At 40.5% G+C, this 27,107-nt stretch overlaps 3 protein-coding genes across 5 annotated transcripts in view; all 3 read left to right on the top strand.

Annotated features, from left to right (window-relative positions):
* LOC120738117 (protein NLRC3-like) overlaps positions 1 to 27,107 on the top strand; it is a 281,780-nt gene that overhangs the window by 228,789 nt on the left and 25,884 nt on the right. The window lies entirely within an intron of this gene.
* Positions 2,643 to 9,116, top strand: LOC120738152 (protein NLRC3-like; the record flags this gene model as incomplete). The annotated part of the gene is made up of 6 exons (XM_040039257.1): positions 2,643 to 3,535; positions 3,620 to 3,751; positions 4,257 to 4,364; positions 4,742 to 4,794; positions 6,649 to 6,933; positions 7,477 to 9,116. Coding segments are annotated over exons 1-6 (2,274 nt in total), but the record flags the coding sequence as incomplete, so codon positions are not given.
* On the top strand, positions 9,226 to 21,300 carry LOC120738229 (NACHT, LRR and PYD domains-containing protein 12-like). Its single transcript, XM_040039425.1, has 6 exons — positions 9,226 to 9,268; positions 13,162 to 13,335; positions 13,490 to 13,663; positions 13,876 to 14,049; positions 16,855 to 17,028; positions 21,094 to 21,300. Exons 2-6 carry the CDS (start codon positions 13,244 to 13,246, stop codon positions 21,227 to 21,229), a joined length of 750 nt encoding a protein of 249 aa, XP_039895359.1. The 5' UTR covers positions 9,226 to 9,268; positions 13,162 to 13,243; the 3' UTR covers positions 21,230 to 21,300.

The following is a 27,107-nucleotide window of genomic DNA, read 5'->3' on the forward strand; positions in this document are numbered from 1 at the left end:
ACATATAAATAAAACCACATTTTTTTTACGTTAGTAATTTCTTTTGTGCATAAGTTTATATTATTGTTGATAATAAATCAATTAAAGCAACAAAACAACCTGAAGAGCCAGTTGGGAGCCGAAAGAGCCGTCTCTTTTTACTGAGCCGAGCCGAAAAAGCTGGTTCTCTAAAAAGAGCTGGAATTCCCATCACTACAGTAGATGTCTTCTGAAAGCGCTGTAACTAAGTTTAAGAATATAATCCACCCACTGTTATCATCTTCAATGCCCTGTACCAACACAGAGCAGAGCAGCTATCTGAACGCTACCCCAACAGAGGTCGATTATCTTGTTAATAACTTTACCTCCTCACTACGTACGACTCTGGATACTGTAGCTCCTGTGAAAACTAAGGTCTCTAATCAGAAGTACCTGACTCCGTGGTATAATTCTCAAACACGTAGCCTAAAGCAGATGACTCGTAAGCTGGAGAGGAAATGGCGTGTCACAAATTTAGAGGATCATCATTTAGCCTGGAGAAATAGTTTGCTGCTTTATAAGAAAGCCCTCCGCAAAGCCAGAACATCTTACTATTCATCACTGATTGAAGAAAATAAGAACAACCCCAGGTTTCTCTTCAGCTCTGTAGCCAGGCTGACAAAAAGTCAGAGCTCTGTTGAGCCAACCATCCCTTTAACGTTAACTAGTAATGACTTCATGAACTTCTTCACAAATAAAATTTTTATCATTAGAGAAAAAAATACCAATAATCATCCCACAGATGTAATATTATCTACAGTTACTTTTAGTACCATTGACGTTAAGTTAGACTCTTTTTCTCCAATTGATGTTTCTGAGTTAACTTCAATAATTACTTCCTCCAAACCATCAACGTGTCTTTTAGACCCCATTCCTACAAAACTGCTCAAAGAAGTCCTGCCATTAATTAATGCTTCAATCTTAAATATGATCAACCTATCTCTAATAATCGGCTATGTACCACAGGCCTTCAAGCTGGCTGTAGTTAAACCTTTACTCAAAAAGCATCTCTAGACCCAGCAGTCTTAGCTAATTATAGGCCAATCTCCAACCTTCCTTTCATATCAAACATCCTTGAAAGAGTAGTTGTCAAACAGCTAAGAGATCATCTGCAGAGGAATGGTTTATTTGAAGAGTTTCAGTCAGGTTTCAGAGCTCATCACAGCACAGAAACAGCTTTAGTGAAGGTTACAAATGATCTTATGGCCTCTGACAGTGGACTCATCTCTGTGCTTGTCCTGCTAGACCTTAGAGCTGCGTTTGATACTGTTGATCATAATATCCTATTAGAGCGATTAGAGCATGCTGTAGGTATTACAGGTACTGCGCTGCAGTGGTTTGTATTATATCTATCTAACAGACTCCAATTGTTTTGTGTAAATGGAGAGTCCTCTTCACACACTGAGGTTAATTATGGAGTTCCACAGGGTTCAGTGCTAGGACCAATTCTGTTTACATTATACATGCTTCCCTTAGGCAGCACCATTATAAGACATAGCATACATTTACACTGCTATGCAGTTAAACTGCAGGAATGTCTTAAAAACATGAAGACCTGGATGGCCGCTAACCTTTTGCTTCTTAATTCAGATAAAACTGAGGTTATTGTATTCGGCCCTGAAAACCGTATGGATATGTCCTTCAGTGCTAATATTAAACAAATATGTAAGACTGTTTTCTTCCATTTGCGCAACATCTCTAAAATTAGAGACATGTCTCAAAGTGATACTGAAAAACTAGTTCATGCATTTATCACTTCTAGGCTGGACTACTGTAAGTCATTGTTATTTATATATTATTATTTATATACCTAAAACCTCCCTGAAAAGCCTTCAGTTAATCCAAAATGCTGCAGCAAGAGTCCTGACAGGGACTAGAAAGAGAGAGCAGATTTCTCCTGTTTTGGCTTCCCTTCATTGGCTTCCTGTTAAATCCAGAATTGAATTCAAAATCCTGCTCCTCACATACAAGGTCTTAAATAATCAGGCCCCATCTTATCTTAATGACCTTGTAGTACCATATCACCCTATTAGAGCACTTCGCTCTCGCTCTGCAGGCCTACTTGTTGTTCCTAGAGTATTTAAAAGTAGAATGGGAGGGAGAGCCTTCAGTTTTCAGGCCCCTCTTCTGTGGAACCAGCTTCCAGTTTGGATTCAGGAGACAGACACTATCTCTACTTTTAAGATTAGGCTTCAAACTTTCCTTTTTGCTAAAGCATATAGTTAGGGCTGGACCAGGTGACCCTGAATCCTCCCTTAGTTATTCTGCAATAGACATAGCCTGCCGGGGGATTCCCATGATGCATTGAGTTTTTCTTTTTCAGTCACCTTTCTCACTCTGTATGTGTTAATAGACCTCTCTGCATTGAATCATATCTGTTATTAACCTCTGTCTCTCTTCCACAGCATGTCTTTATCCTGTCTTCCTTCTCTCACCCCAACCGGTCGCAGCAGAAGGCCCCGCCCCTCCCTGAGCCTGGTTCTGCCGGAGGTTTCTTCCTGTTAAAAGGGAGTTTCCCTTTCCACTGTCACCAAAGTGCTTGCTCAAAGGGGGTCATGTTTTTTTTTCTCTTTTTCTCTGTATGTATTATTGTAGGGTCTACCTTACAATATAAACCACATTGAGGGGACTGTTGTGATTTGGCGCTGTATAACTAAAATTGAATTCAACTGAATTGAATTGAATGTTTGTGTTTCAAACAGGAAAACCAGCAGAAATAAATGACAACCTGCCAGAGTTCAGAGAGTTTCTGAGGTGCTCCAGAATCACCTCACCACTCTCTGCGTGTTTCCTTCCTGCTTAGAGTTCACTTTCACTTCCTGAACTTCATGGAGTGGAACTTATTGCTGGTGTGTGTGTTTGAAGATACTGTAAGTTTGCTTTGTTTCCTTCTTTAACAGTTTGTATTTAGGAACTTTATTGTTTGTTCAGCTCATGTTTGATTTATTCACACAACAATATGTGTCTTTTTATTTCCGGTCTCCTACACCAAATTCAACAACCCAGGCAAGCAGAACCCAGCAGCCACTCGCACAAAGACGCCCCCACACCCACCAGAGTTTCCCCTATGCTCACGCTGCAGCAGTTTTGCGCTCACGCAGTTTATCTGCATGAGCAAACTTAATTTTGCTCATTCAGATCACTTTGGCTTTTGATGAAAGAAGCTTGTCAGTAACAGCAGTCACTGTGTATCAGTGAATGTATCATGTGTGCTTCATGGCTTCTTCTAGTGGACTGATAGCAGAAGTAGAGCAGCTGATTGCAGCTTCCTCTGCCTCACACTGCTGTCTGACTGCATTCAGCTGACACTGAGATGAAGCAGGAAAGAAGCAGCTGATATTTGGACAGCACACATGATGGAAATGATCATTTTAGTTGATGTGCACGCGAATTATTCGTGTTTCCTCTTCAGGTGAAGGTAGAAAGTGTGTGTGAGCTGATGTGGATGTGAATTCAGCAGCATGGATCTGTGTGAGGACAGAGAGGAGGGAGTCCCTCCCTCTAAAACCACTCAGAGGTGAGATGACCATCTCTAACTGTCCATGACTCTTCTCCATGTCACAGCTCAGCACTCACATCACTGCTCCATCATTATTCACAGGAACCAACCTGGGCTTGAACTTGGACCTGAACCCGAGCTTGAGCCTGAAACCAGCTGCGTGTGCTTACAGTGCAACTGCATGAAGTTTTTTATTTGTAGATTCACAAAAAGAAGACAGTTATCTAAGAAAAGGTAAGTTTGTGTCACTATTAAATTATCACTACACTTATTGGCAGTTTATATGCAGTGATATGGCTGTTCGATATGACCAAAATCTCATATCCCGATAACGATATATTCTGTGAATCTCGGGCAACTCGACTTGGGTGAAGTGTTTTCAGCTGGGTGTCATATATCTGGAGTTGAGTTTTTTGAAACTATTTATTTTTATACATGAGTTTTAACGGCTGCTATTTTCTTGCTGTGGGGAAAAGCCTGTTCTAATGTTTGAGTCTAAGGTTTACTTTGAGCACTTGACGGCTATTTTATGCTTCTCATCTCTAAATTCTCTCCATACTCTTTCATGTGATTGTTGTGTAGGCGGTAGAAGAAAAAAAACAACAATATTTCGCAACACCATGAAACAAACGATAGACATGAAACGATAGATGTTTTAATTCATCATCCGATATATTTCGTCATCGCGCATAGCTCCATGCAGTGAAGAGTTTTATGGGTTTTTTTTTCTTCTTTTTAGCGTCCATCAGGGACTTAGCACTGAACCCAGCTTTGTGTCCTTAAAGAGTGACTGGTGTGAAAGGTGCTCTAGTGGTTTTGAAAGACAAGAACTGTCTTCTGCAGAGAGGTAAGATGTTAGTAACATGTACTTTTTAACTGATTAACTGTTTATTGCTACCCTAAATATCCTATTTAAATTACAAACACATCAGTCTTATTTAGACATTCTCTTAAAATCCAGACTTTGTTTTCGAAAGAACTGAAATTCCTTTTCTGCTACTTAATAAAAAAAAAATCCCTCCAAGGTGTTCTAAATGTGCTTCAAAAAATAAAACCTTGAATTGGACTTTATTTTAAATACTGTACTGCCAACACCAGTTTGGGGTGTATATGGCTCATGCACTAAATGTTTGTCACAGTGTCTTCCATCATATTCATTAATTTAGGACAGTAACTTCATTTCTTGTGTAAAAAAGGATCAACTCGTGTTTTTTTTTTTTGTAGAAATATGATAAAAGAGAAGCAGAGGGAACCATCAGCCAAAACAGCATCAGCAGGTAGGATATTGCAAAACTATACGTCTTCAGAGCGGGAGTCAAAAGGAAATTTTGTATCCAGTAAGGGTCCTAGATAACCCCCCTAGATAATTAAGCCTACCACAGACATGATCAAGAGAGAGAAATATGAAGTCATACCGTGTGCTCCGGCATGGAAGGACAGGCGCCTGCATGGTATGATTTGTACCACCGGCAGATAGAGAAACTGGCCGTCCTACCAATGGCTGGACAAAGCTGGACTGAAAGAAAGCACAGAGGCACTAATCATGAACAAGAACAAGCTCTGAGTACAAGATCCATAGAGGCTGGGGTCTATCACCCGGCAAGACCCCAGGTGTAGGTTGTGTCAAGATGACCCTGAGAGAATCCAGAACATAACAGCAGGGCACAAGATGGTACCAGGCAGGGCATACATGGAACACCATAAACAAGTGGCCAGCAGAGTATACAGAAACATCCGTGCCACATATGGCCTGGAAGTCCAGAGATCAAAATGGGAGATGCTCCCTAGGGTGGTGGAGAATGTCTGAGCTAAGATCCTGTGGGACTTCCCGATATACACGAACAAAATGATGATGGCTAATGTGGTCACAAATTTTAAATCCAACATGATAACCTTATTCCACCTACGATGTGGAGCTCCAAGTTTTTTGTTTGTTTGTTTGTTTGTTTTTTATAGATCCAATTTCAATCAGTTAAATCAGTAAAAAAGGACTTCTGGAAAAGAGCAGAATTCTTGGAACACTGTTTAATACACCAAATCGTATGGACAGCAATAAAATAAATACAGAAAACAGCAAGACAACAGATAGCAAAGCAAGCAAAGCAAACCCCGGGGTGTAGAGTCTTAGGCAAAGACAGCAGAGCCACACAGAGACAGACAGAAAAAAGCAGAGAACCGGAGTGTCCTCTGGCGCAGTATTATAGGGACCAGTAACCCGACCCGCTGGTGCTGAGCATCTTTCCACTTGTCTTCCAGCCAAAAACAGCAGGTGCAGGCTCAGGTACGGCCAGGGACAGAGTCAAGACTATGGCAGATGGGTAACCTTGATTAACCCTTTGCTTTGGCTTATCAAAATAGGTCACGGCACATTCAAAAGTTAACACAGCAAGGGGCATAATCTTATGATATACATGTGAATACTTGGACTAAATATCAAATATATTGGGTAAATGCTTTAACATACTGATAAATACCCCAGTGTAGTTTTATAGTGTGTGTGTATACATGATTATATAATCCTTAAGGAGATTTTATTGTATTGTGTTCATTACTGACTGTAGACAGATGATAGTTTTGCTACATCAGAGCAAAATATCTTATGTTTATTGCAGATGTGTGGTACAGACATCACTCAAAAATTCCACTACACTAACCAACCAGATATAGTGGTACTAGACAAGCAGAACAAGAGGGCCGTAGTCATAGCTGTAGCAATACCGAATGACAGCAACATCAGGAATAAGGAACATTAGAAGCTGGAGGAGTACCAAGGGCTCAGAGAAGAGCTCCTGGAGATGTGGAGGGTGAGGGTAACAGTGGTCCCAGTGGTAATCTGAGCACTAGGTGCAGTGATTCCCCAGCTAGGAGAGTGGCTCCAGCAGATCACAGGAAAAAAAATTGGAGATGTCTTTCGAGAAGAGCGCAGTCCTAGGAACAGTTAAGATACTGCACAGGACCCTCAAGCTCCCAGCCCTGTGGTAGAGGACCTGAGCTTCAAGGTCTAGACCACCCACATGGGCGAATGGGGAATTTTTAATGTCTCTGTTGCATCATGTCTTAATTATTCTTTGGCACTGATTATTAAAAGAGTGAGTGAGATGTACATTTATAGCTCTTTCTTGTTCCTGTAGAGGAGGAGCTTGCCAGGGTACGGACAACCTTTGTGTGGAGGGTCTCACCAGAAATTCTTATACAGCTGCTTGATGCCCTTGTAACAGAAAGTGTCTTCAATGATTTGGAGAAAGAATCGATATTGGAGGGGAACCCTGTTAGAGCTGATAAGGCACGTTGCTTTATTGACACAGTGAGGAAAAAAGGAGACAAAGCATGCAAGATAATGATCAGACACCTTCAGACCATAGATCCTTCTCTCTTCTTTCAACTGCATTTATACTCTGATCCATCTGCTCTGCAAGGTAAGTTCATTTATCTCTAAATGAATGGTCACCTTTCAGCTTGTTGAGGTATAAAAGTGTGAAACCTCAGAATTAATTGTAAGAAACCTAATTCTATAACATATGTTTGGATTTGTTGAAAGGCTGCAAAATATTTTCCAGAGGACATGGAGGTATTTTGATGATTATTATAAACCTATGAAACTACTTAGAAGATCAAATGTGAGCAGCATTTAAATAAACGCCAGTCTTCTTCACTTGGTAAAACCATGGAAACTGATTGCTTTAAAAAAAATGAACATATATTAAGTAAAGTATGTTAGGATTGGGTACATATGAAAAGCTGTAAAGTAATTCATTATTTTGTGGGTTTAATGTGACTGTTTTCAGGAATTACATTTAGGAAATCCCGGAGCCCTTTTTGATGAATTTTGGGTAGAATGAGCATAAAAAAATATAATGAATATAATAGGCTGAACAGCAGGCAAAGTTCTTCACATAGCACCCCCAGACCAGGTTTGACTGGATATGTTTATATCCTTTTTTAATGTTTTTTTTATTCAGATAGTCTTCAGAATTGTCAGCCTAAACTTAAGTCCAACCTGAAGAAGAAGTTCCAGTGTGTGTTTGAGGGGATCGCTAAAGCAGGAAACCCAACCCTCCTGAATCAGATCTACACAAAGCTCTACATCACAGAGGGAGGGACTGCAGAGGTCAATAATGAACATGAGGTCAGACAGATTGAAACAGCAAACAGGACACCAGACAAACCAGAAACAACAATCAGACAAGAGGACATCTTTAAAGACTCACTTGAAAAACAGGAACTAATAAGAACAGTGCTGACAAAGGGAGTGGCTGGCATTGGGAAAACAGTCTTAACACAGAAATACACCCTGGACTGGGCTGAAGGTAAAGCCAACCAGGACATCCAGTTCATATTTCCATTCACTTTCAGAGAGCTGAATGTGCTGAAAGAGGAAAAGTTCAGCTTGGTGGGACTTGTTCATCACTTCTTTACTGAAACCAAAAAAGCAGGGATCTGCAGCTTTGAAGACTTCCAGGTTGTGTTCATCTTTGATGGTCTGGATGAGTGTCGCCCTCCCCTGGACTTCCACAACACTGAGAGTGTGACTGATGTTACAGTGCCCACTGCAGTTAATGTACTTCTCACAAACCTGATCAGGGGGAAACTGCTTCCCTATGCTCATATCTGGGTAACCACACGACCTGCAGCAGCCAATCAGATCCCCCCTAAGTATGTTCACAGAGTGACAGAGGTCAGAGGGTTCACTGACCCACAGAAGGAGCAGTACTTCAAGAAGAGATTCAAAGATGAGGATCAGGCCAGCAGGCTCATCTCCCACATCAAGACATCACGAAGCCTCCACATCATGTGCCACATCCCAGTCTTCTCCTGGATCACTGCTACAGTTTTGGAGGATGTGCTGAAAACCAGAGAGGGAGGACAGCTGCCCAAGACCCTGACTGAGATGTACATCCACTTCCTCGTGGTTCAGGCCAAAGTGAATAAGGTGAAGTATGATGGAGGAGCTGAGACAGATCCACACTGGAGTCCAGAGAGCAGGAAGATGATTGAATCTCTGGGAAAACTGGCTTTTGATCAGCTGCAGAAAGGAAACCTGATCTTCTATGAATCAGACCTGTCAGAGTGTGGCATCGATATCAGAGCAGCCTCAGTGTACTCAGGAGTGTTCACACAGATCTTTAAAGAGGAGAGAGGACTGTACCAGAACAAGGTGTTCTGCTTCATCCATCTGAGTGTTCAGGAGTTTCTAGCTGCTCTTCATGTCCATCTGACCTTCATCAAGTCTGGACTCAATCTGCTGGAAGAACGACAAATAATCTTCAAGTCTCAAATAACAGAATCTGCAGAGAAACACTTCTACCAGAGTGCTGTTAATGAGGCCTTACAGAGTCCTAATGGACACCTGGACTTGTTGCTCCGCTTCCTCCTGGGATTTTCACTGCAGCCCAATCAGACTCTGCTACGAGGCCTGCTGAAACAGAAAGGAAGTAGCTTACAGACTAATCAGGACACTGCACTGTACATCAAGGAGAAAATCAGCGAGAATCTGTCTGTAGAGAAAAGCATCAATCTGTTCCACTGTCTGAATGAACTGAATGATCATTCTCTAGTGGAGGAGATCCAACAATCCCTGAGATCAGGAAGTCTCTCCACAGATAAACTTTCTCCTGCTCAGTGGTCAGCTCTGGTCTTCATCTTACTGTCATCAGAAAAAGATCTGAATGTGTTTGACCTGAAGAAATACTCTGCTTCAGAGGAGGCTCTTCTAAGGCTTCTGCCAGTGGTCAAAGCCTCCAACAAAGCTCTGTGAGTACGTTTGTACTCATTTCTATTTTTACATAAACATTGTAATGATTTTGGCCCCCTTTAAAAAATAGGTTCAAGGTTCTTTATTTGTCACATGCATAGTTATACAAGTGTAACACACAGTGAAATGTAGCCTGACACGCTCCTCGACATGTGCAAAAATGTGTGTGTGTGTGTGTGTGGGGGGGGGGGTAGAGGAAGAACACTGAACACTATATATATATATATATATATGTATATATATATATATATGTGTATATATATATATATATATATATATATATAGTCCCCCCCCCCCCCCCCTCTGGCAAATACGTTGGGTTCCGTGTTGGGCTCATAGCCGAAAACTAGCTTTACTTTGTTGTCTGGGCCAAATTGCTAGCGAGAGAAAGAGAGAGGCATTCCAATGGAACTTATTGTTTCGGAGGAAAACACGAAAAAAGTGTACAGCTGGGTCTTAATAGCTTACTTACAACTGGGCTCGTCAGGCACTCTTTTTGGCTTTAGTGGTTATTATTATATTTGCATGCTTCCAGCTCCCGTTTCTGCTCGGTGACAGCTCATACTTTTCCTTTTTCTCCCTCCTCGCGCTCACAGACACATAATGGGTATGGCAGTCCATTCTCCCTGCAGTATGGACTACACTGCCCATGAAGCTACATTCTTTAGGGCTATGCCTGTAACACTCTGCCTATTGCCTTCATATTAAATCATTTTTGTGAATAATTTTTTTAAATATTTCTTCACGTCATTATGCAGGCCGCAAGTAGAAGTGACATGGGCCGTGAGATTGAGACATAGCTATTAGAGCCTCTTAATGCGTGTTTTCTTTGGGGCGTGGAAACCAAAAATAGAGAGGGCATAGCTGAACATATGAAACAGGAAAATACCACAGTGTAATCCCTTTACTTCAGCAAAGTAACTGTATTCTGAATACCACCTTACCACCTGTAATGGAATACAGTTATTCATATTTTGTATTTTAAATACGTAACGGCAGTACATGTATTCCGTTACTCCCCAACACTGATGGTGTTTAAAGGCAGGTGCGCGAAGATGAGCTTGTCCCTCCTACCTGGTGTTGACAGGTGTGTGGAGCTACGAAGTATGCTGTAGCTTTGCTGTTGGAGTTGCAATTTGCTTCTGCACATAAAACTTTGGCTTGACATTTGGATGTGTGGGGACAAGAAGCAGTTGACCCAGGCTACGGTCCAGTCTGAATCTTTAGCGAAAGAATATTCTTGGGATATTAGGTACAGTTCTTCAGACATCTTTAGGAGGTTTAGTTGTCTTAAGTTGTTCACTCACAATCTTGTCTTAATTCCTGGAGTCTTGTTCTTCCTTTCTAAAGCATTCTATTTTAGCCAGAAGAATGTTAGTACATCTTCTTATGTTGGTAATCCAAGCTCATACCTTATATCTCATCTTCAGTGCAGAGATCTGATTTTTAAATTTATGACGTGGCTCCTGTAATTGTAGAGAAAAAAATAAGTCATCAGAAAAACCATCGAGTATGGAGAAAAAACTCAACTGAAATTGTTTCTTCTCAGAAGTAATGTATTATTATAACTGGATTCAGTGGTTCTGGAAGGCTACTGTAACAATCTTTCACACAGAAATACATTTTGCTTCTTGCTTTTCCTTTGGTGTTTTCTGACAGCAATCATTGTTAAATTAATTTGGCATTTCAGATCATCTTGTCTGTGAAGGTTCTCAGTCATCCAGGTCATCGTAGTCAAAGGAGCTTGCAAAGAAAAGCGTCTGGACTTCTTTAAGTTACTTGAAGACGTTTCACCTCTCATCCGAGAAGCTTCTTCAGTTCTAAGGTCAAATGATGGAGAGTCCCAGATATAAACCTAGTGGGAGTAACCCCCCCACAGATGGTTTGAAAGAGGAGTGAAAGAAGCCATCTATGTCCACTGTGAGCGACCATCTTTGAACAGAGGCGGGTGTTTACGACACCAACTCTCTGCCATCTATAATCCAGTTTTGAGATCCCTTCCCAGACGCCTTAACGCCCACTCACATCCTGGACCATCTGATCTCAGGAATTCGCATGATAAGGTGGGGCCAGGTTTCACAATGAACTCACCCGAAACTCTGGCTGATTGGGACCCACACCCAGTTTCACACCTTGGCTCAGGCGATTAGAGGATCATCAAGGGGTCCTTTTGTCCCTCTGTGGGGGGTTACTCCCACTAGGTTTATATCTGGGACTCTCCACCATTTGACCTTAGAACTGAAGAAGCTTCTCGGATGAGAGGTGAAACGTCTTCAAGTAACTTAAAGAAGTCCAGACGCTTTTCTTTGCAAGCTCCTTTGACTTCAGATCATCTTCTTCAAATGCACCTTTTAACTGGGGGGCTCTTTTATATCATTGTTTGTAATCCAGCATTATATATTATGTTAAATAGGTAATGAGTAGAGCAGGGCGATATGACCAAAAATATTTATTACGATATACATTTGAAAATTTGTGATAATGATATAACTGACAATATAATTGACACTAGACAAATACTTTACAACTCCACAACTTTATTAGTGCAAAAAAAAAAAAATCAACGTATTTTCACTTAAACAAGCAGCTGTTTATTATGTGCATTAAAGTTATATAAAAATTTAACAGTGCAAATGTAAATTCCTTGCTGACAGTTTAACAAAAAGGCATTTCTAGTGGAAAATGGCTATATCCTCTACATAACCATGTATAATATCCACAAAACTTATATACACACAATACGGTAGTGGTGGGCGGATCGATCCAAATATCGATAGTACCGATACCAAGTCGGCATCGGTATTGGATTGATACTAGCCTAGTGAGATTGATTATTTACTTTGAGTTCTGCTCGTTTTCGGCAAAGACGAAACAGCCACGTCGCTGGACTTGCCGCTCCTGTGAATTTGTTTACATATTAATTATATTTTTACCAGTTTTTGTTGTTGAGAATTTTAATTGTAATTTTTGTATTATAGTTTATCAACAGTATGTGTTTTAATTTATTTTACTGGTTTGCGTGCACTTAGAATTTTTCAAAAAAAAAAAAAAAAAAAAGATCACCACCACGCCAGACCCAATGGCATTTTCATGCTTCGTGGCATCATTTATTCTTAAAATAATCCTTTCTGTAACAGTAAATTCAACGGCTGCAGCTCTCCCACTGCCAGCCGTACACATCACCACCACCAAAACTGCAGCGTCATCGCAGCATCTGCCATGTGCGTATGAAAACAAAGGCACTGCGCATGCATGTTTTACCCATATTCTATCGCAATGTTTCATTTTCTTATCGTTGCCCATCGTTATACCGGTATTACCGTGAACGGTATGATATTGCCCAGCCCTAGTAATGAGTGTAATAATGTGAAAACAAAGATGTATCTTGCTGTAATTTTTGATGGTGTGGATTTCCACTATCATATTCCAGAACCGGGTTCTGTAATTTATGCATCAGCATGAGACGACTTTATTTTCAATCGTGATCAAAGTTTGTTTTCAGAAGTAGAAGCTAAAGGGGTGCTGTTCTTAAGGACCGAGTGCTGCCCTTCAGCAGATGTCCTGAAACTGGCCAGTCTAGTCTGGCAAGGCTAGTGACATTAAAAGGAAAGAAGCTCAAGTTGCTTGCTTCAAATAGAGAATTAAATGAGAGAAATGGTCCAAGACGGGACAAATAGGACTTATTTTGGCCTGAATATACACAGATATTAAAATCTTCCCTGTTTTCCTTTTAGATATGTTGGTATAATTGTGTTATTTTATAATGTTTTTATGTTGGTATAATTGTGTTATTTTATAATGTTTTTATGTTGGTATAATTGTGTTATTTTATGTTTTTATTTTTTTCAGACACAATTTTTAAGTTTATTTATTTTTGTTTGTTTGCTTTTAGATTGAGCAGCTGTAACCTCTCAGGTAGAGTCTGTGAAGATTTGTTGTCAGTTCTCAGCTCCCAGTCATCTAGTCTGACAGAGATGGACCTGAGTACCAACAGCCTGAACGATTCAGGAGTAATAAAGCTGTCGGCTGCAGTGGATAGTCGACACTCTAAACTCGAAATTCTCAGGTCAGATCAAGTGCTTGTTGTAGTTTCTTATTATTTTTCATTATTTATAAAATTTCAAGACAACCTGTTAAACAAAAGGCAATAAAAATTATTTAAAATTTTGGATTAATCATTGCTAATTATTGAGTTTTCATGTTTTTTTTTTAATTTCCAGACTGAGTGTATGTAACCTCCCCAAGAAATGCTGTGAATCTTTGTCTTCAGTTCTCAGCTCTCAATCTTCAAGTCTGAAAGAGCTGGACCTGAGTATCAACCACCTGCAGGATTCAGGACTGCAACTTCTATCTACTGGACTGCAAAGTCTAAATTGTAAAATGAATACGCTGAGGTCAGGTTGAGGTCAAATTATATTTGTTTGTTTAATTAACAAATCAAATATCTAGCCAATAAATGTCAAGCCCATCTATATGTTGTTTTATCAAAGTAGGGCATTAAAGAATTCTGAAAAAAAGAATATCGCTTAATCTAATAGTTCCTCACCGCACCCTTGTTACAATTTAACAAGGGCATTTCTTTTAATGGTCATATTATTTTTTTCAGACTAAGTCAATGCACCTTCTCAGAGAGAAGCTCTGAAGCTCTTTCCTTGGTTATCAGCTCCCAATCCTCTAGCCTGAGAGAGTTGGACCTGAGTAACTCTGACCTGCAGGATTCAGGAGTGAAGCATTTATTTCTTGGACTGGAAAGTCTAAACTGTAAACTGGAAATTCTCAGGTCAGTTTAAAAATTTTCCATCAAAGATCATTGAACACATTATGTTTATAACTGAATCAATAGATCATCTTTATAGAAGATGGATCATCAGCTTTGCCTTTGGATGGATTATTACCTTCTAAATTACTGTCTTATATTTTTTCATGGTGGAACTTTTTCATAATTTCTTCTGCTCTTTTTGAAATTTAGTGCAGTTTTGCTTCCATAACATACCAAATTCCTAAGAAAATGTTGGAATGATATGTTTAAGTGTTGGTTACTGTCCATGTTTCTTTATATTATTGAGACTATGTGGAGTGTAAATGAAATAAGGACCTAGTTTTAGTAAAACTAAAAGTGACTCATTTATTTGGCTGGAAGAAGGTGTGATAGAGGGACCCAAATGCACACAGTGTTGCAATGCAAGTCAATGTTTTGTTCAGAGATTTTCAGTGTTCAACTTTTCAACTGTCATCTCAGCCCAGTACCACACACTCTTCTTCCTCTGGAACAGCAGCAACTGGAATAGGGAAGACATGTTTACTGTGATGGATATCCGCTGTGCCAGCCAGCTTTCCCTGGCACTGTCCCCTGAACCCGCTGCTTCACCACTCCCATGCAGCCACAGCAGGCGATTTAAAACATAAACTACAAAGAGAGAAACTGAAAACTACAAACTTATTGAAAACTGAAAACATGCTAGGCCTGAAAACACTGCCTATGGGAAACACTGGGTCAGGGAGAACAGAACTCCCACAAAATACAGGAGGGCACTGCAACTATATATTTTTAAAAAAAATCCCCTCTTGCTCCTGCAGGCCGTCTATCCTTCAAGCCCAGTCCTCTACCAGAGGCCTGGGAGCTTGCGGGTTCTACACAGTATCTTAGCTGTTCCTAGGACTGTGTTCTTCTCGACAGATATCTCCAATTTTGTTGCTGGTATCTCCACTTCCTAGTGCTCCGATTACTACTGGCCTGCTAGAATCTTGGACCCTTGTCTCAGGGGCATCTTTACACAGCCTGCACCTGGGATCTTGCCTAGTGTGACAGAGCTTGTTCCTGTGCTGCCATGATTAGTGCCTCTGTGCTGTCTTTCAGTCCAGCTTTATCCAGCCACTGTTAGGATTTCTGGATGTCTGTCAGTTCCTCTATCTGTCCATGGTAAATACCATATCATACAGGCGCCTGTAGTTCCATGATGGTTCTTCCTCTTCCTCCTCTTTCTTGAGTTTCTGATGCCCGAGGTATTCACTGAGCATTCAGCTGGGATAATCTTCCTGATGTATTCGTGAATGGTCATTGTCTCATCCTGGATGGTAATACTGACACTCACCAATCCCCAACCTCTTTCCTTCTGCTTAGCGTACAGCCTCAGGGTGTGGATTTGAGGTGCAATCCTCCATGCATGCAGTTGTTTCTATTGTTTCCTTTGGCTACCTTATTATCCTAGCAGGGTACCTGATCATGCGTAGGTGTTGATAGCCCGTATATTGTTCTTAACGTTCACCTGACTCCTCAGGACTTGCCTTACTCTCTGCAGGTACTTGTTGGTAGCAGCCTCTTCATAGTTCCCATTTGCCTGTGGGATCCCCAGGTACTTGCAACTGTCCTCTTTATCTGCAATTTTGCCTTCTGGTAGTTAAATCCCCTCAGTTCTGACTACCTTACATCTCTTTGTTATCATCGGACTACATTTCTCCAGTCTGAACGACATTCCAATGTCATTTCTGTATATCCTTTTTAATATGGATCAGTGAATTGATGTCTCATCCACTCTTGGCAGACAACTGCTCCATTCTGTAGTCAGTATCCGTAGCCAGTCTTGTCAATGATCTTATTGAGGGGGTTCAGGCCTATGTAGAACAGCAGCAGGGACGGATTGTTGTCTGCCACATTCCCATTGAGTTCATGATGAAGGCTCTTAGGTCCTGTTGGTCTTGTATAGGTCTAGGCATTATAGGATCCAGGTATGAAGCATTGAGTCATAGGCCTTCTTGTAATCAAATCATGTAGTTCACAGTTTGGTCAGCCTGGTCTTGCAGTCTCGTTTGATTGCACGGTCTACCAGTAGCTGGTGTTTTCCACGTCTGTTATTAGTCTTAGTCTACAGTCTCCTTCTCCATGGAGGGTGCTGCTTTGTGGATGATGATATATTCTCACACTGATCCTGCATGGTGATGCTACCATCCACCCACTCCTCCTGGATTCACATCTTCATCATCATCTTTATCAATCCTCACAATATTCCACCTTCATCCGCTTCATGTTCAGGTGCCTAATTTTCTCCATGGGTTATGGTGGGACGTTGAGTGCTGAAGTCAAACAGATCTCAGAAATTAAAGACTGATTCATTTATATTTTGTATTATGAGAAGCAGCTAGCTTATCCATTATTCTCCTTATAGGCTCTGGCTATTCATAGATTTGCTATGATACTCTGAGCATTTTTTCTGTTTTCACTCGTAATGCTTTTTATATGCATATCCTTAACTTTTGTCCTCTCTGTCCACAGTTTGTCTTTTGTTCTTTTCTCTTCGTGCACATCCCCCTGTGCCCACCTCCCACCCAAACAGCCATGTTAAATGGCTAGTCTTGATCCCCAATGCTACAAAGTGCTCCTCACACTGATGGTCTTATTGATGGGGCTTTCTTGCTTATATTTCATAGCAAGTTATATTGTACAGTAAGTTAACTTGCGCTGCCTAATTCGTTTTTCTTTTTAGTTGTAAGTACAGTTAAATTAAATCAAACAGATGGGTAGATGTTATTGTTTCTAACAAACAGAAAGTCATTGGTTACAGATGGTTGTTGTTTTGTGTGTCTGCAGTCTGTCAGGCTGTCTGATCACAGAGGAAGGCTGTACTTCTCTGGCCTCAGCTCTGAGCTCCAACCCTTCCCATCTGAGAGAGTTGGACCTGAGCTACAATCATCCAGGAACTTCAGGAATGAAGCTGCTGTTGGCTGGACTTAAGGATCCACGCTGGAGACTGGACACTCTTAGGTATGGAGAGAATGTCTGTTTGAGAAGGAAGAGCTGCATACATTTCAAGTGCAAAGGGAAAGCCCTTCTCTGAATTGAGGAGGGGACCTAAGAGTACATCTTTCACCATCTTAGAAAGCTGTGATTGCAGCCATTCCCCAACTCTCTGGGAATGGTACTCATGGCCATTGATTACTGATCAATGGTTGTTGATCAATAGTCATGATAATTTGCATAATAATGATAATGGAACTGACCTTATAGCCCATTGTTCATTCAATGGTGCTAGTTTCAGTTATTGTGCAAATGTACTGTTTATAAGTTTGGGGAAACCTGCAGTTACTGAAGAAGTTACTTGAATGAGTGAAAAACATTTTCTCCCACCAACAACACTACGTTCAGATGTACAGAATCAACTTTTTGGGATTTCCTACATTCTTCATTCACTTTCTGTTTGTTTCATGCAGATGTAACACGAACAATCACACATGTAGGAACAGTTTTTCTTTGTTCACAGCATAAACTGTAGTCTAGTTGAACAATGAAGAGATAAATATGTAGCAAATTCCGAGGAGAACTTTTCCAGGAACAATAATAAATGTCTTTTGCTCATATTTTTTTCACCATTTGGATAGATTGCTTTATGTTTAACAATGCACTGCTAAATTATTTTTCTCTGTCTCACCCTGATTCATATCAAATTAATCTCTGCATAAAAATGTACTAAAGACACATTCATGCGGGCCTCATTCTCTGACTGCCCGGGCTCTTACCACCTCACCGCTGCATCATGCAGCTTCCGGCCTAGAAGATCTTACTTAGAGCTCAGTAGCAGACATGGTGGCAGATTCAGGGCCGCCATCTGGGGCTTCCCTGACAGCAGTGGCAACAGTTGTGGTGCCCACTCTGCCGCTGACACACCTCAGCAGTGGCCTTAAAGGTCTCCAGGAAGACCTGGGAGTCATCTCCCTCCCCTATCCTGTGCAGCGACACCGACAGTGGATGGGGGATGGTGATGCTGTAGCCACTTCTGCTACTGCCAATCACATGCGCCTGCAGTTTTGCCAGGTGCTTCTGCTGCACCACAGCCTGATTATTGTTCATTGCCACCATGTAATATGCAGCAGCCACGTCATCAAGTGGAAACACTGTCCATGTTTATTTTCCACTTTGATTGCCATGACACACACTACTTGCAGCCTCTTCATTGTTTTCTGGCTTGGCACCCAAGCATGCAGCTTTCCAGCTGCACTCTGACACTCTCCAGTCTCAACTCCAACTTAACTAAAAATCACAATGTATTGTCATGGTGGCCCTGTGGCTGACAAACATATCCCACATAGCAAAATTGGTATGGCCCACACACCGCAAAGAATGACGGCCCTTTGGTGGCCCAGATCTGGTTTTCCAGAGGTGGCCCACACATGAGCCAGCACAAGGCCAGTTGCAGACACACTGGTGGTCCTGTGCTGGCCCATGTGTGGATTAACTCTGGCAAAGGAAACTCTGTTCAGACAGTGAATGGACTGATTCTTATATAGCGCTCCTCTACTTTCCCGGATTACTCAAAATGCTCTATACATTCATGCAATCAAACACTTTCTTTGAACTGAGTGCCACATCAACCAAAACCACAATCGGGACAGATATGGCATGCCATCGCATAAACAGATCTGGCCCACATCTGGCTGCCATACAGTCTGCCATGACACTAGTCAGTCAGTCAGTCAGAAGTGACAGCTTAATGCCACATCTGGCCAGACATCTTTTCTATGAGCCTGGGCAACATAACCCAAAACATATGCCATCACATAGACAGTGCCATCTATGCCAGGCCTGGCCCATATCTGGATGACATACCACTTACCGTGCCAGAAGTCAGTCAGCAGTGCCGGCTTGATACCAGATCCGGGCCAGACCTGCTTGCTATGTAGGGATTGTTCTTCAGCATATTGCATAACCAAAGATAAATGAGGCCCTGTTTCTCTAAAATGATGTCACTGCCTTATTTTTTATTTGAGCTGTCTTAGCCTGGTGAGACTCAGGCTAAAATATGTGGGTTGACGCTGACAGTGGGGATAACCTTTCAAGTAACCTTCGAAAGCTCCAAATTACCACGAAATTCATGCTTATAATAAATGCATGTAAGCTTCTGACCACAAATTTAAGAACAGCTGAAATTTTTTGAATTTTTGTAATATTATTCATGTTCAAACAGATGAGCTCACATGTAACCCACCCTCAAATATCTCAAATATGATCTAATCTCCTGAACTGTAAAAACGTGATTAAATAAAACTATTATTGAACAAACTTGTTCAACACACTTGAGTAACATGGATTTTTCTTTGAAGATGAATTCCATTACTTTAGTATACAACAAATCATTAAATTTCATAATAAATTGTTGTTTCAGATTTGGTTCATACTTATGTGAAGTATAAATGCCTAGAAATGTATCATACTTCTTAAAATATTTTGAATTGAAACTACATTTGAAAATATTAAAATCAAAGTACAAAAATGAAAAGCTTTTCAATGGGAGCAAAAATTGATAGGCGAACATTTTACTGTCTCACACATTGTTTTGGGGTTCTATGTAGAGAAAATGTTGGACTGTTCCTTTTAGAGATGGCACGATACCACTTTGTTATGATACCGATACCTATATCATGAATTTGGATATCTGCCGATACCGATATGAATCCGATATAGTGTGTTTTTTAATAAATACTGTTTTTTTATATCTTGCTGCATTTTGTATAAGTTCATACTTAAGTTTAAATAAACAACAACAATAAAGCTATTCTATTAAACCTGTATGTAAAAAAATGCACTGTGCACAAAATATTTTATAGTTCAGCAACACTGATCAATCTAATAAACTTAAACCTGCACCATCCTCCATATTCTGGTATTTTAAAGAGTACTTAGCAGAAATATTAAGCAACATAACTAATGGGGTTGCAAACTCCCAGCAAAAGAAAAAATAGGGAACCACCCCCCACCTCATGATTCTTAATCGACGTAATCAACTTTAATTTGATGCAATGTGAAAAAAAATGCACAGAAATAAATTATTTTTCCACAATAATTAAATAGATTCAACATCTTTCTTCAACAGAATTGCAGAATTCACAGATGGTACTTTCCCAAAGGAAAAAGTACTATAGCTTACTAGGGTATATTAGACTTAACAGTTACTATACACAGTAATGGACTTCTATACATTTTACATCAGATGTAAAATGGGTGTAAGATTCAGATAATTATTTATTAAAAGCTAGACATTTTAAATGAGAATAAGAAAGAAAAGTATGTCTTTGTGCCCCCTTTTCCCTGTTCATGCCCTATCAGCCCCCTTGGCTAAACTTTGCTAGATCCACCCCTGCACAGTTACCAGGCGTCAGCTATGTAGAAAAAGATTCTGGTGTAGAAATATTAAATAAATTCTAACAACAGCTTATCAAGCTTAAACGTGCTGCTGTTGTTCAGCCGCTGGTTTCCTCTTTCTGGTGCAAAGTGGGCCAAAAGCAAAGAAGAGAGACGGACTCGCGACAGAAAAGCCGATCAGCTGATCATTAAGCAATTTCACGATTGAAGTAGCAGCAGGAAGGAAGAGAGGGGCAGTCGCTCCATATATCGGTTGTTAAGCTTAACATGGGAACGCTTTACAAACATTCATAGATGAACTTACACACTTGCTTTACTTCTCTCTGGGATAACTTTCTCGGAGATGAAATACTGGTTTGGTAGCGAAGCTCCAAATACATGCAGCCGCTCTATCACGTGACGCATACTGCGCCGACGTGCTACGGTTATGAGCCAAGTTACGCTGTGTTGCAAGTTTTGTGAGGTGTTTTCATGATATTTAATGGATCGGATTACATTTTTTATTTATTTATATTTATTTATAACCGATCCAGTAATTTAGGTCAGTATCGGACCGATACCGATACGTGATATCGGATCGGTCCATCTCTAGTTCCTTTATCAGTGTCTAACAGTATGTGGATGCGAGCCATGTAATGTCCATGTGTGCATGCTGAAAGAGACTGTGCTTGTCTGACGCCCTCCTCCTTTCAGGTTGGAGCCTGCTGGAGTCCGATGGTTGACACCAGGTCTGAGGAAGTGTAAGTGTGTTTTTAATGTGGTTCATGAAAATAACGCAGCACACATTCAATCATCTTCAAACTGTCACATCACTAATTCATATCTCTGATGTCAGGAGTCATCATCAAAGTGTCAATCAATGAACAGATGATGGATCAATAACTGCAGCTGGATTGTGTTTGTTCTCTCCATCAGATTCCTGTCAACTCACAATCGACACAAACACAGTAAACACAAACATCAAACTGTCTGACCACAACAGGAAGGTGACATATGTGGAGGAGGTTCAGTCATATCCTGATCATCCAGACAGATTTGATGTTCATCCTCAGCTGCTGTGTAGAAATGGTCTGACTGGTCGCTGTTACTGGGAGGTCAAGTGGAGAGGAAGGGTTGATATATCAGTGAGTTACAAAGGAATCGAGGGAAAAGGAGACACTTATGACTGTAGGTTTGGACAGAATGATCAATCCTGGAGACTACGCTGCTCTAATGATGGTCCTCATTCTGTCTGTCACGATAAGAGAGAAACACCCATCTCCTCCTCCTCCTCTTCTGTCTCTAACAGAGTAGCAGTGTATGTGGACTGTCTTGCTGGTACTCTGTCCTTCTACAGAGTCTCCTCTGACACTCTGATCCACCTCCACACCTTCAAAACCACAATCACTGAAATGCTTTATCCTGGATTTTCGATCTGTTCTAGTTCCTCAGTGAGTCTGTGCTAAGTTGAGTGTAAAGAGTGAACTCCTGTTAGAGAACACTCTGACTCTTGAAGAGATAATTCAGTCTGTACATGTCTGTCTCTTTCGCTCAAACTCATTTTCAGAGTCATAAATTCAATCAGTTTATGTTTTAAACTGTTAAATGATTCCTTGTAAACTTTAGCAATCATTTTTGCAAACTAATAAGTTGAAAATGCTTCAGCCATATAAGATGAATGTATTGGCTCAATAGTTTATAAAGCAACATTTAATGTCTGAAAAACATTGAGACTTAAAGACAGCAAACTGTGTCTTCGTAGTAAAGGGCCCAGTGCGCTCTCACTGCTGCTGTTTATTTCTAAGGTGACGGCTGCACATTGGAGCTGTGAAACTTTAAACTCCATTGAGACATTAAAACTTACTGTCCCACAGCCTGATAAAGGGGACGTGGAAATCGCTGCTGTTTGTGGCAGATCAAAGTGAAATAAATGTAATTGGTTGAACAGGTATTTGTGGTCTGTGCTTTGTGTTTCCAGCAGTGTGAAAGAGACTCAGCGGCAGATTAGAATCAAGTTATATAAACATTTCCACTTTCTCTATTGAAAGTAGAAACTAGAGAACAGGAGGGAGTCAGAGCTGAACATTTCTGCCTGTTTCACATTCTCCTTGAAAGTAGACTTTGTAAAAAAAATACCATCGAGAGCTATGACGAAACTGTCTCACGTAACGACCACCCCAGAAAAGGAAGACCAAGAGTCACCTCTGCGGCTGAGGATAAATTCATCCAAGTCATCAGCCTCAGAAATTGCAGGTTAACAGCACCTCAGATTAGAGCCCAGATAAATGCCACACAGAGTTCCAGTAGCAGACACATCTTTACATCAACCGTTCATAGGAGTGTGTGTGTGAATCAGGCCTTTCTGGTCAAATAGCTGCTACAAAACCACAACTAAGGAAAAGCAAAATGCAGAAGAGATTTGTTTGCGCCAAGAAACACAAAAAATGGACATTAGACCAGTGGAAATCTGTGCTTCGGTCTGATGAAATCTTTGGTTCCACCTGACGTGTCTTTGTGTGATGCAGAAAAGGAGAACGGATGGTTTCTACATGCATGGTTCCCACCATGAAGCATGGAGGAGGTGTGATGGTGCTTTGCTGGTGATACCGTTGGGGATTTATTGTCACAGTCTGGCTGCGAAGCTGACTGTATAAATTTGAGGATCGGATCTGAAATGCAGACACGAAGGAACGAGAAGAAAACTTGAATATAACAAAATGCAAGCCGTTTAATATGACTGATAAGAAAGGTACAAGAACAAAAAGCATATACACTAGGAAGAAACTAACTAGAACCGAACTGGGAGAAAATAAATGTGAAACACAAAAGATGAAGAACAAAACCTTGAACGTGGCAAAAACCTGTACTTGGAAAACCCTGGAGACACAGAAGCATGGAAACATGACAAGAACAACAGACAACCTGACAATGAACGAACAGAAACACACAGACTAAATACACACAAGGGTGGTTAGGGGAAGTGGATACACATGGGGAAACAGCTGACACTAATCTGACATAACGAGACAAAGTAAGCGACGCCAACTGCTCTGACATAGGACACAAACCTTCAAAATAAAACAGGAAACATGACATGAAGACATGATAATACACACCTGACAACCTGAAATCAAAGACAAGAAATACATGAGACTAACCAGAAGATGTAAGTGAAACACAAATAGATTAAACTTGAGGCAACTAAATAATGAACCTAGAACTTAACATTATGTTCCAAATATAACAAAGAAGATCAGAAAACAAATGAAAACGCAGGGTCACAGACCCAGCCCCTGACATTTATTTTTTATAATTATTTTACTAGTGCAAAGCAGTAATCAAAGCAAAAGGCAGCTATTTTCAAGAATATAAAATAAAAAACATTTTTTAAGTTATTTCACACTATTTTGTCCATCCATCCTCTCCTGCTTATCCTAGTCAGAAGATCTGGAGCCTATCCCAGCTGTCTTAGGGTGAGGGGCAGGGTACACCCTGGACAGGTTGACAGTCTGACACATAGACAGACAACCATTCTTATTCATGTGAAAATATACAATTACTAATTAACCTAACCCCACTAACTCTTTGACTCTTGGAAATGTGGGAGGAAGCAGGAATACCCGGAGAGAACATAGAAACCACACAGAAAGTCCCTGGCCTGATAGTGGAACTATGCTAACCAACATGCTTCTGTGCTGTCTTTAGTACATACGTGTCCATATGTGTTTATTTGTAGTTTTGATGCCTTCAGTAAGAATCTTCAATGTAAACGTCGTGGAAATAAAGAAAACAACATTAAATAAAAAAAAGGTGTGTCCAAACCTTTTACAGGTATTATATACGACAGTAATGCTTCCAAAAAGATCACGTTTTTTTCATCACACTTTGGATCTGACTGTTTAAGTGAATGGAGAACCTTTATTGGTCTTCACAGTCTAGAGCTAAAAAAAATAATGACACATTCAGGTCATGTTATAGTTGTCAAACAGTGGGTTTTGGAGATTTTGTGTCTTCCTTAACTCCCTGTACTTGCGGTGTTCCTCAGGGATCTATATTGGGGCCAATTTTATTCTGCGTTTACATGCTTGTTTCCATTCATACACCGATGACATTCAGATTTCTCTTCAACTGAAGAGAAGCTGTTCTGCTCCACTTTTACCTTTCCTTTAGTCTGTTGATGAAGTTAAAGTCTGGATGGCCTCTAACTTCCTTAATGTTTATGAGAAGAAAACCGAAGTGATGGTGTTTGAACCAAGTGGTAATCCCAGCACATCTCATTTTAATCTACACAGTCTTGAGCCTTTTATTAAGTCGAATGGCAAAAAATTGTGGGCTATATTTGACAGCAATTTCACCTTTGAAAAACAGATTAGCTCAGATGCTTTTTCAAACTGAGGCTTTTATCCAAGGTGAAATCATTTTTATATTCTAAAAACTTTGAACAGGTGATACATGCTTCCATTACATCCCAGCTGGACTATTGTAACTCCGTATATGTTGGAGATAGTCAGAGCTACCTTGCAAGGCTGCAGTTGGTCCAAAGGCAGTTGGTCCAAAGTGCTGCAACTCGTTTTCTGACACGAAATAAAGATGTCAACTTAGTTCCCTGGTGCTTGCCTCTCTTTACTGGCTTCCTTTTTTCACATCCGAATTGATTTCAAAATTTTATTATTGACTTAAACAGCCCTGAATGGACAGGCTTTTGGGTCAGTATTTGACCTCTTGCAGCCTTATCCACCCTCTAGATCTCTTAGATCAAATGATAATGATTCTTTGCTTTTAGCCATAGCAGGGTCTAGGCTGGTTTACAGAGGTGATCAAGGATTTCAACCCCTTACTCATCGGGCTTCTACTGTCAATATTTTCAAATTTCATCTACAAAAAAAAACATTTGCATTTACTGACTTTTTAATAGATTATGAGAGTTATTTGGTATTTGGTACTATTATTATAAATGATTTGGTATGAGTTATTTTGTATTTCCGTACAACACTTTGTTCAGTGTTGCTGTTGTAATTAAATGTGCTATATAAATAAAAATGATAACAATAACATTGGCTGTTTTCTTTTATAAGTGCATGTGTGCTCATTTGGAATAAAAGAAGCCACATTATAATGGTTGGATGCTGCTTTTTAATCATGTGTCATGTCATGATCACGTGTGCTGTTCTCAAGCATGTGTTGTCTCATTGAGGAATGTATTTACTGATCTTTGGCTCTAAAACTGAAAAAAAATCTACTATTAATCTAATAATTGCACACACATAGATTTAAAGATAAACCTTTTTCAGAGGTGTGGAGATGCCCCGCCCACACACATATTAGCTGGACTCAGCCCCCACACTGTAGAGCTGGCAGAGAAAAGCCCTGTGGTTTAAAGCTCCTTTCAGTGCCTCTGAGAGTTAATGTGATAGAAACAGTGAATCCTGGTCTGCTTTAATCCAGCTGTTTCACACTGAACATCAGCTTGGATGAAAATGGAAGTTACTGTGGAGCCTTATTGAGGGGAGGCTTATGAAATGTGAAGAAACATGTTGTGGTGGGCAGGTGAAGCCTCATTAAGCTTGGAGGCTTTACTTCTATTTACACCCAAAAAGATTCAAAGCTTCGAGTCTTTGATCAACTTTGATTAATCAGTCATTTGGGGAATAATGTGGTACATTAGGAATGATTATTGACAGAAGCAGGTGCAAGATTGGTTTTTTTCACAGGTTTTTCATCCAAAATCATTTTGTCTCTCCTGTGGCAGCCTCAGTGGACTCCTCCTCTGGCTCAGCAGTCCAGCAGCTTTAGAAAATCGAATTTCACCTGGCACTGGTGATGCAGGAATAAACAGATATCTGCCAGTTTCCACACTGTTGGATTTGTTGGAAGTGTCTGATGTGCTGCCAATTATTTGAGGGGGTCTACTGATCTTCCAAGTGTGGCTCTCTCATATACCTGTGACAGAAAGAAAGATGAAGCATCAGCTCAAACAGAAAAGTAGGATATAAAAAGGGGACATTCTCAGTGGTCAGTCTGCCCAGCAGCATCAAACACAGCTGGACTCCATATTTATGGTCTGCACATGTGCAACAACTACTTTTACATCTATTCTGTTCACAGTCATCTCCATGCTGCTCTTTGTAGACCAGTGGATTGTCAGTGTGTCCAACATGGATCTGATGTTTGGCTCCATGATTTCAGTCTGATTGGCTCATTCATAAAGTATTCTGTCCCAGCTGCTGGAGGACAACATCATCACTTTTCTGAAGAAAAAGCTGAAGAAGATCCAGAAGGTTCTTAGTCCAGATCACCCAGAATCCTTAGAGAGCCAGTGGGGAGATCATGGACCAAAGAGGAGCAGCAGAGAGGCAATTGTGAAGATCACACTAGACTTCCTGAGGAGAATGAAGCAGGAGGAGCTAGCTGACCATCAGCAGAACAGTAAGAGGATTTCTATATACAGTGTCTTGCAAAAGTATTCGGCCCTTTTGAACTTTCCCATATTTTGTCACATTACAGCCACAAACATGAATCAATTTTATTGGAATTCCGCCTGAAAGACCAATACAAAGTGGTGCACACGTGAGAAGTGGGACGGATATGATACATGATTCCAAAGTTTTTACAAATAAATAACTGCAAAGTGGGGTGTGCGTAATTATTCAGCCCCCTTTGGTCTGAGTGCAGTCAGTTGCCCATAGACATTGCCTGATGAGCACTAATAACTAAATAGAGTGCACCTG

Source organism: Simochromis diagramma, unplaced genomic scaffold (assembly GCF_900408965.1).
Source record: "Simochromis diagramma unplaced genomic scaffold, fSimDia1.1 OVJJ01000105.1, whole genome shotgun sequence".
In the NCBI taxonomy this organism is placed as follows: domain Eukaryota; kingdom Metazoa; phylum Chordata; class Actinopteri; order Cichliformes; family Cichlidae; genus Simochromis; species Simochromis diagramma.

Bases quoted from the DNA above. Each gene is read 5' to 3' on its own strand.
- LOC120738229 (XM_040039425.1), top strand. From the start codon at position 13,244: ATGGACCTGAGTACCAACAGCCTGAACGATTCAGGAGTAATAAAGCTG. The intron at 13,336-13,489 runs GTCAGATCAAGT...TTTAATTTCCAG, and splicing joins TCTAAACTCGAAATTCTCAG to ACTGAGTGTATGTAACCTCC. The intron at 17,029-21,093 runs GTATGGAGAGAA...TCCTCCTTTCAG, and splicing joins TGGAGACTGGACACTCTTAG to GTTGGAGCCTGCTGGAGTCC.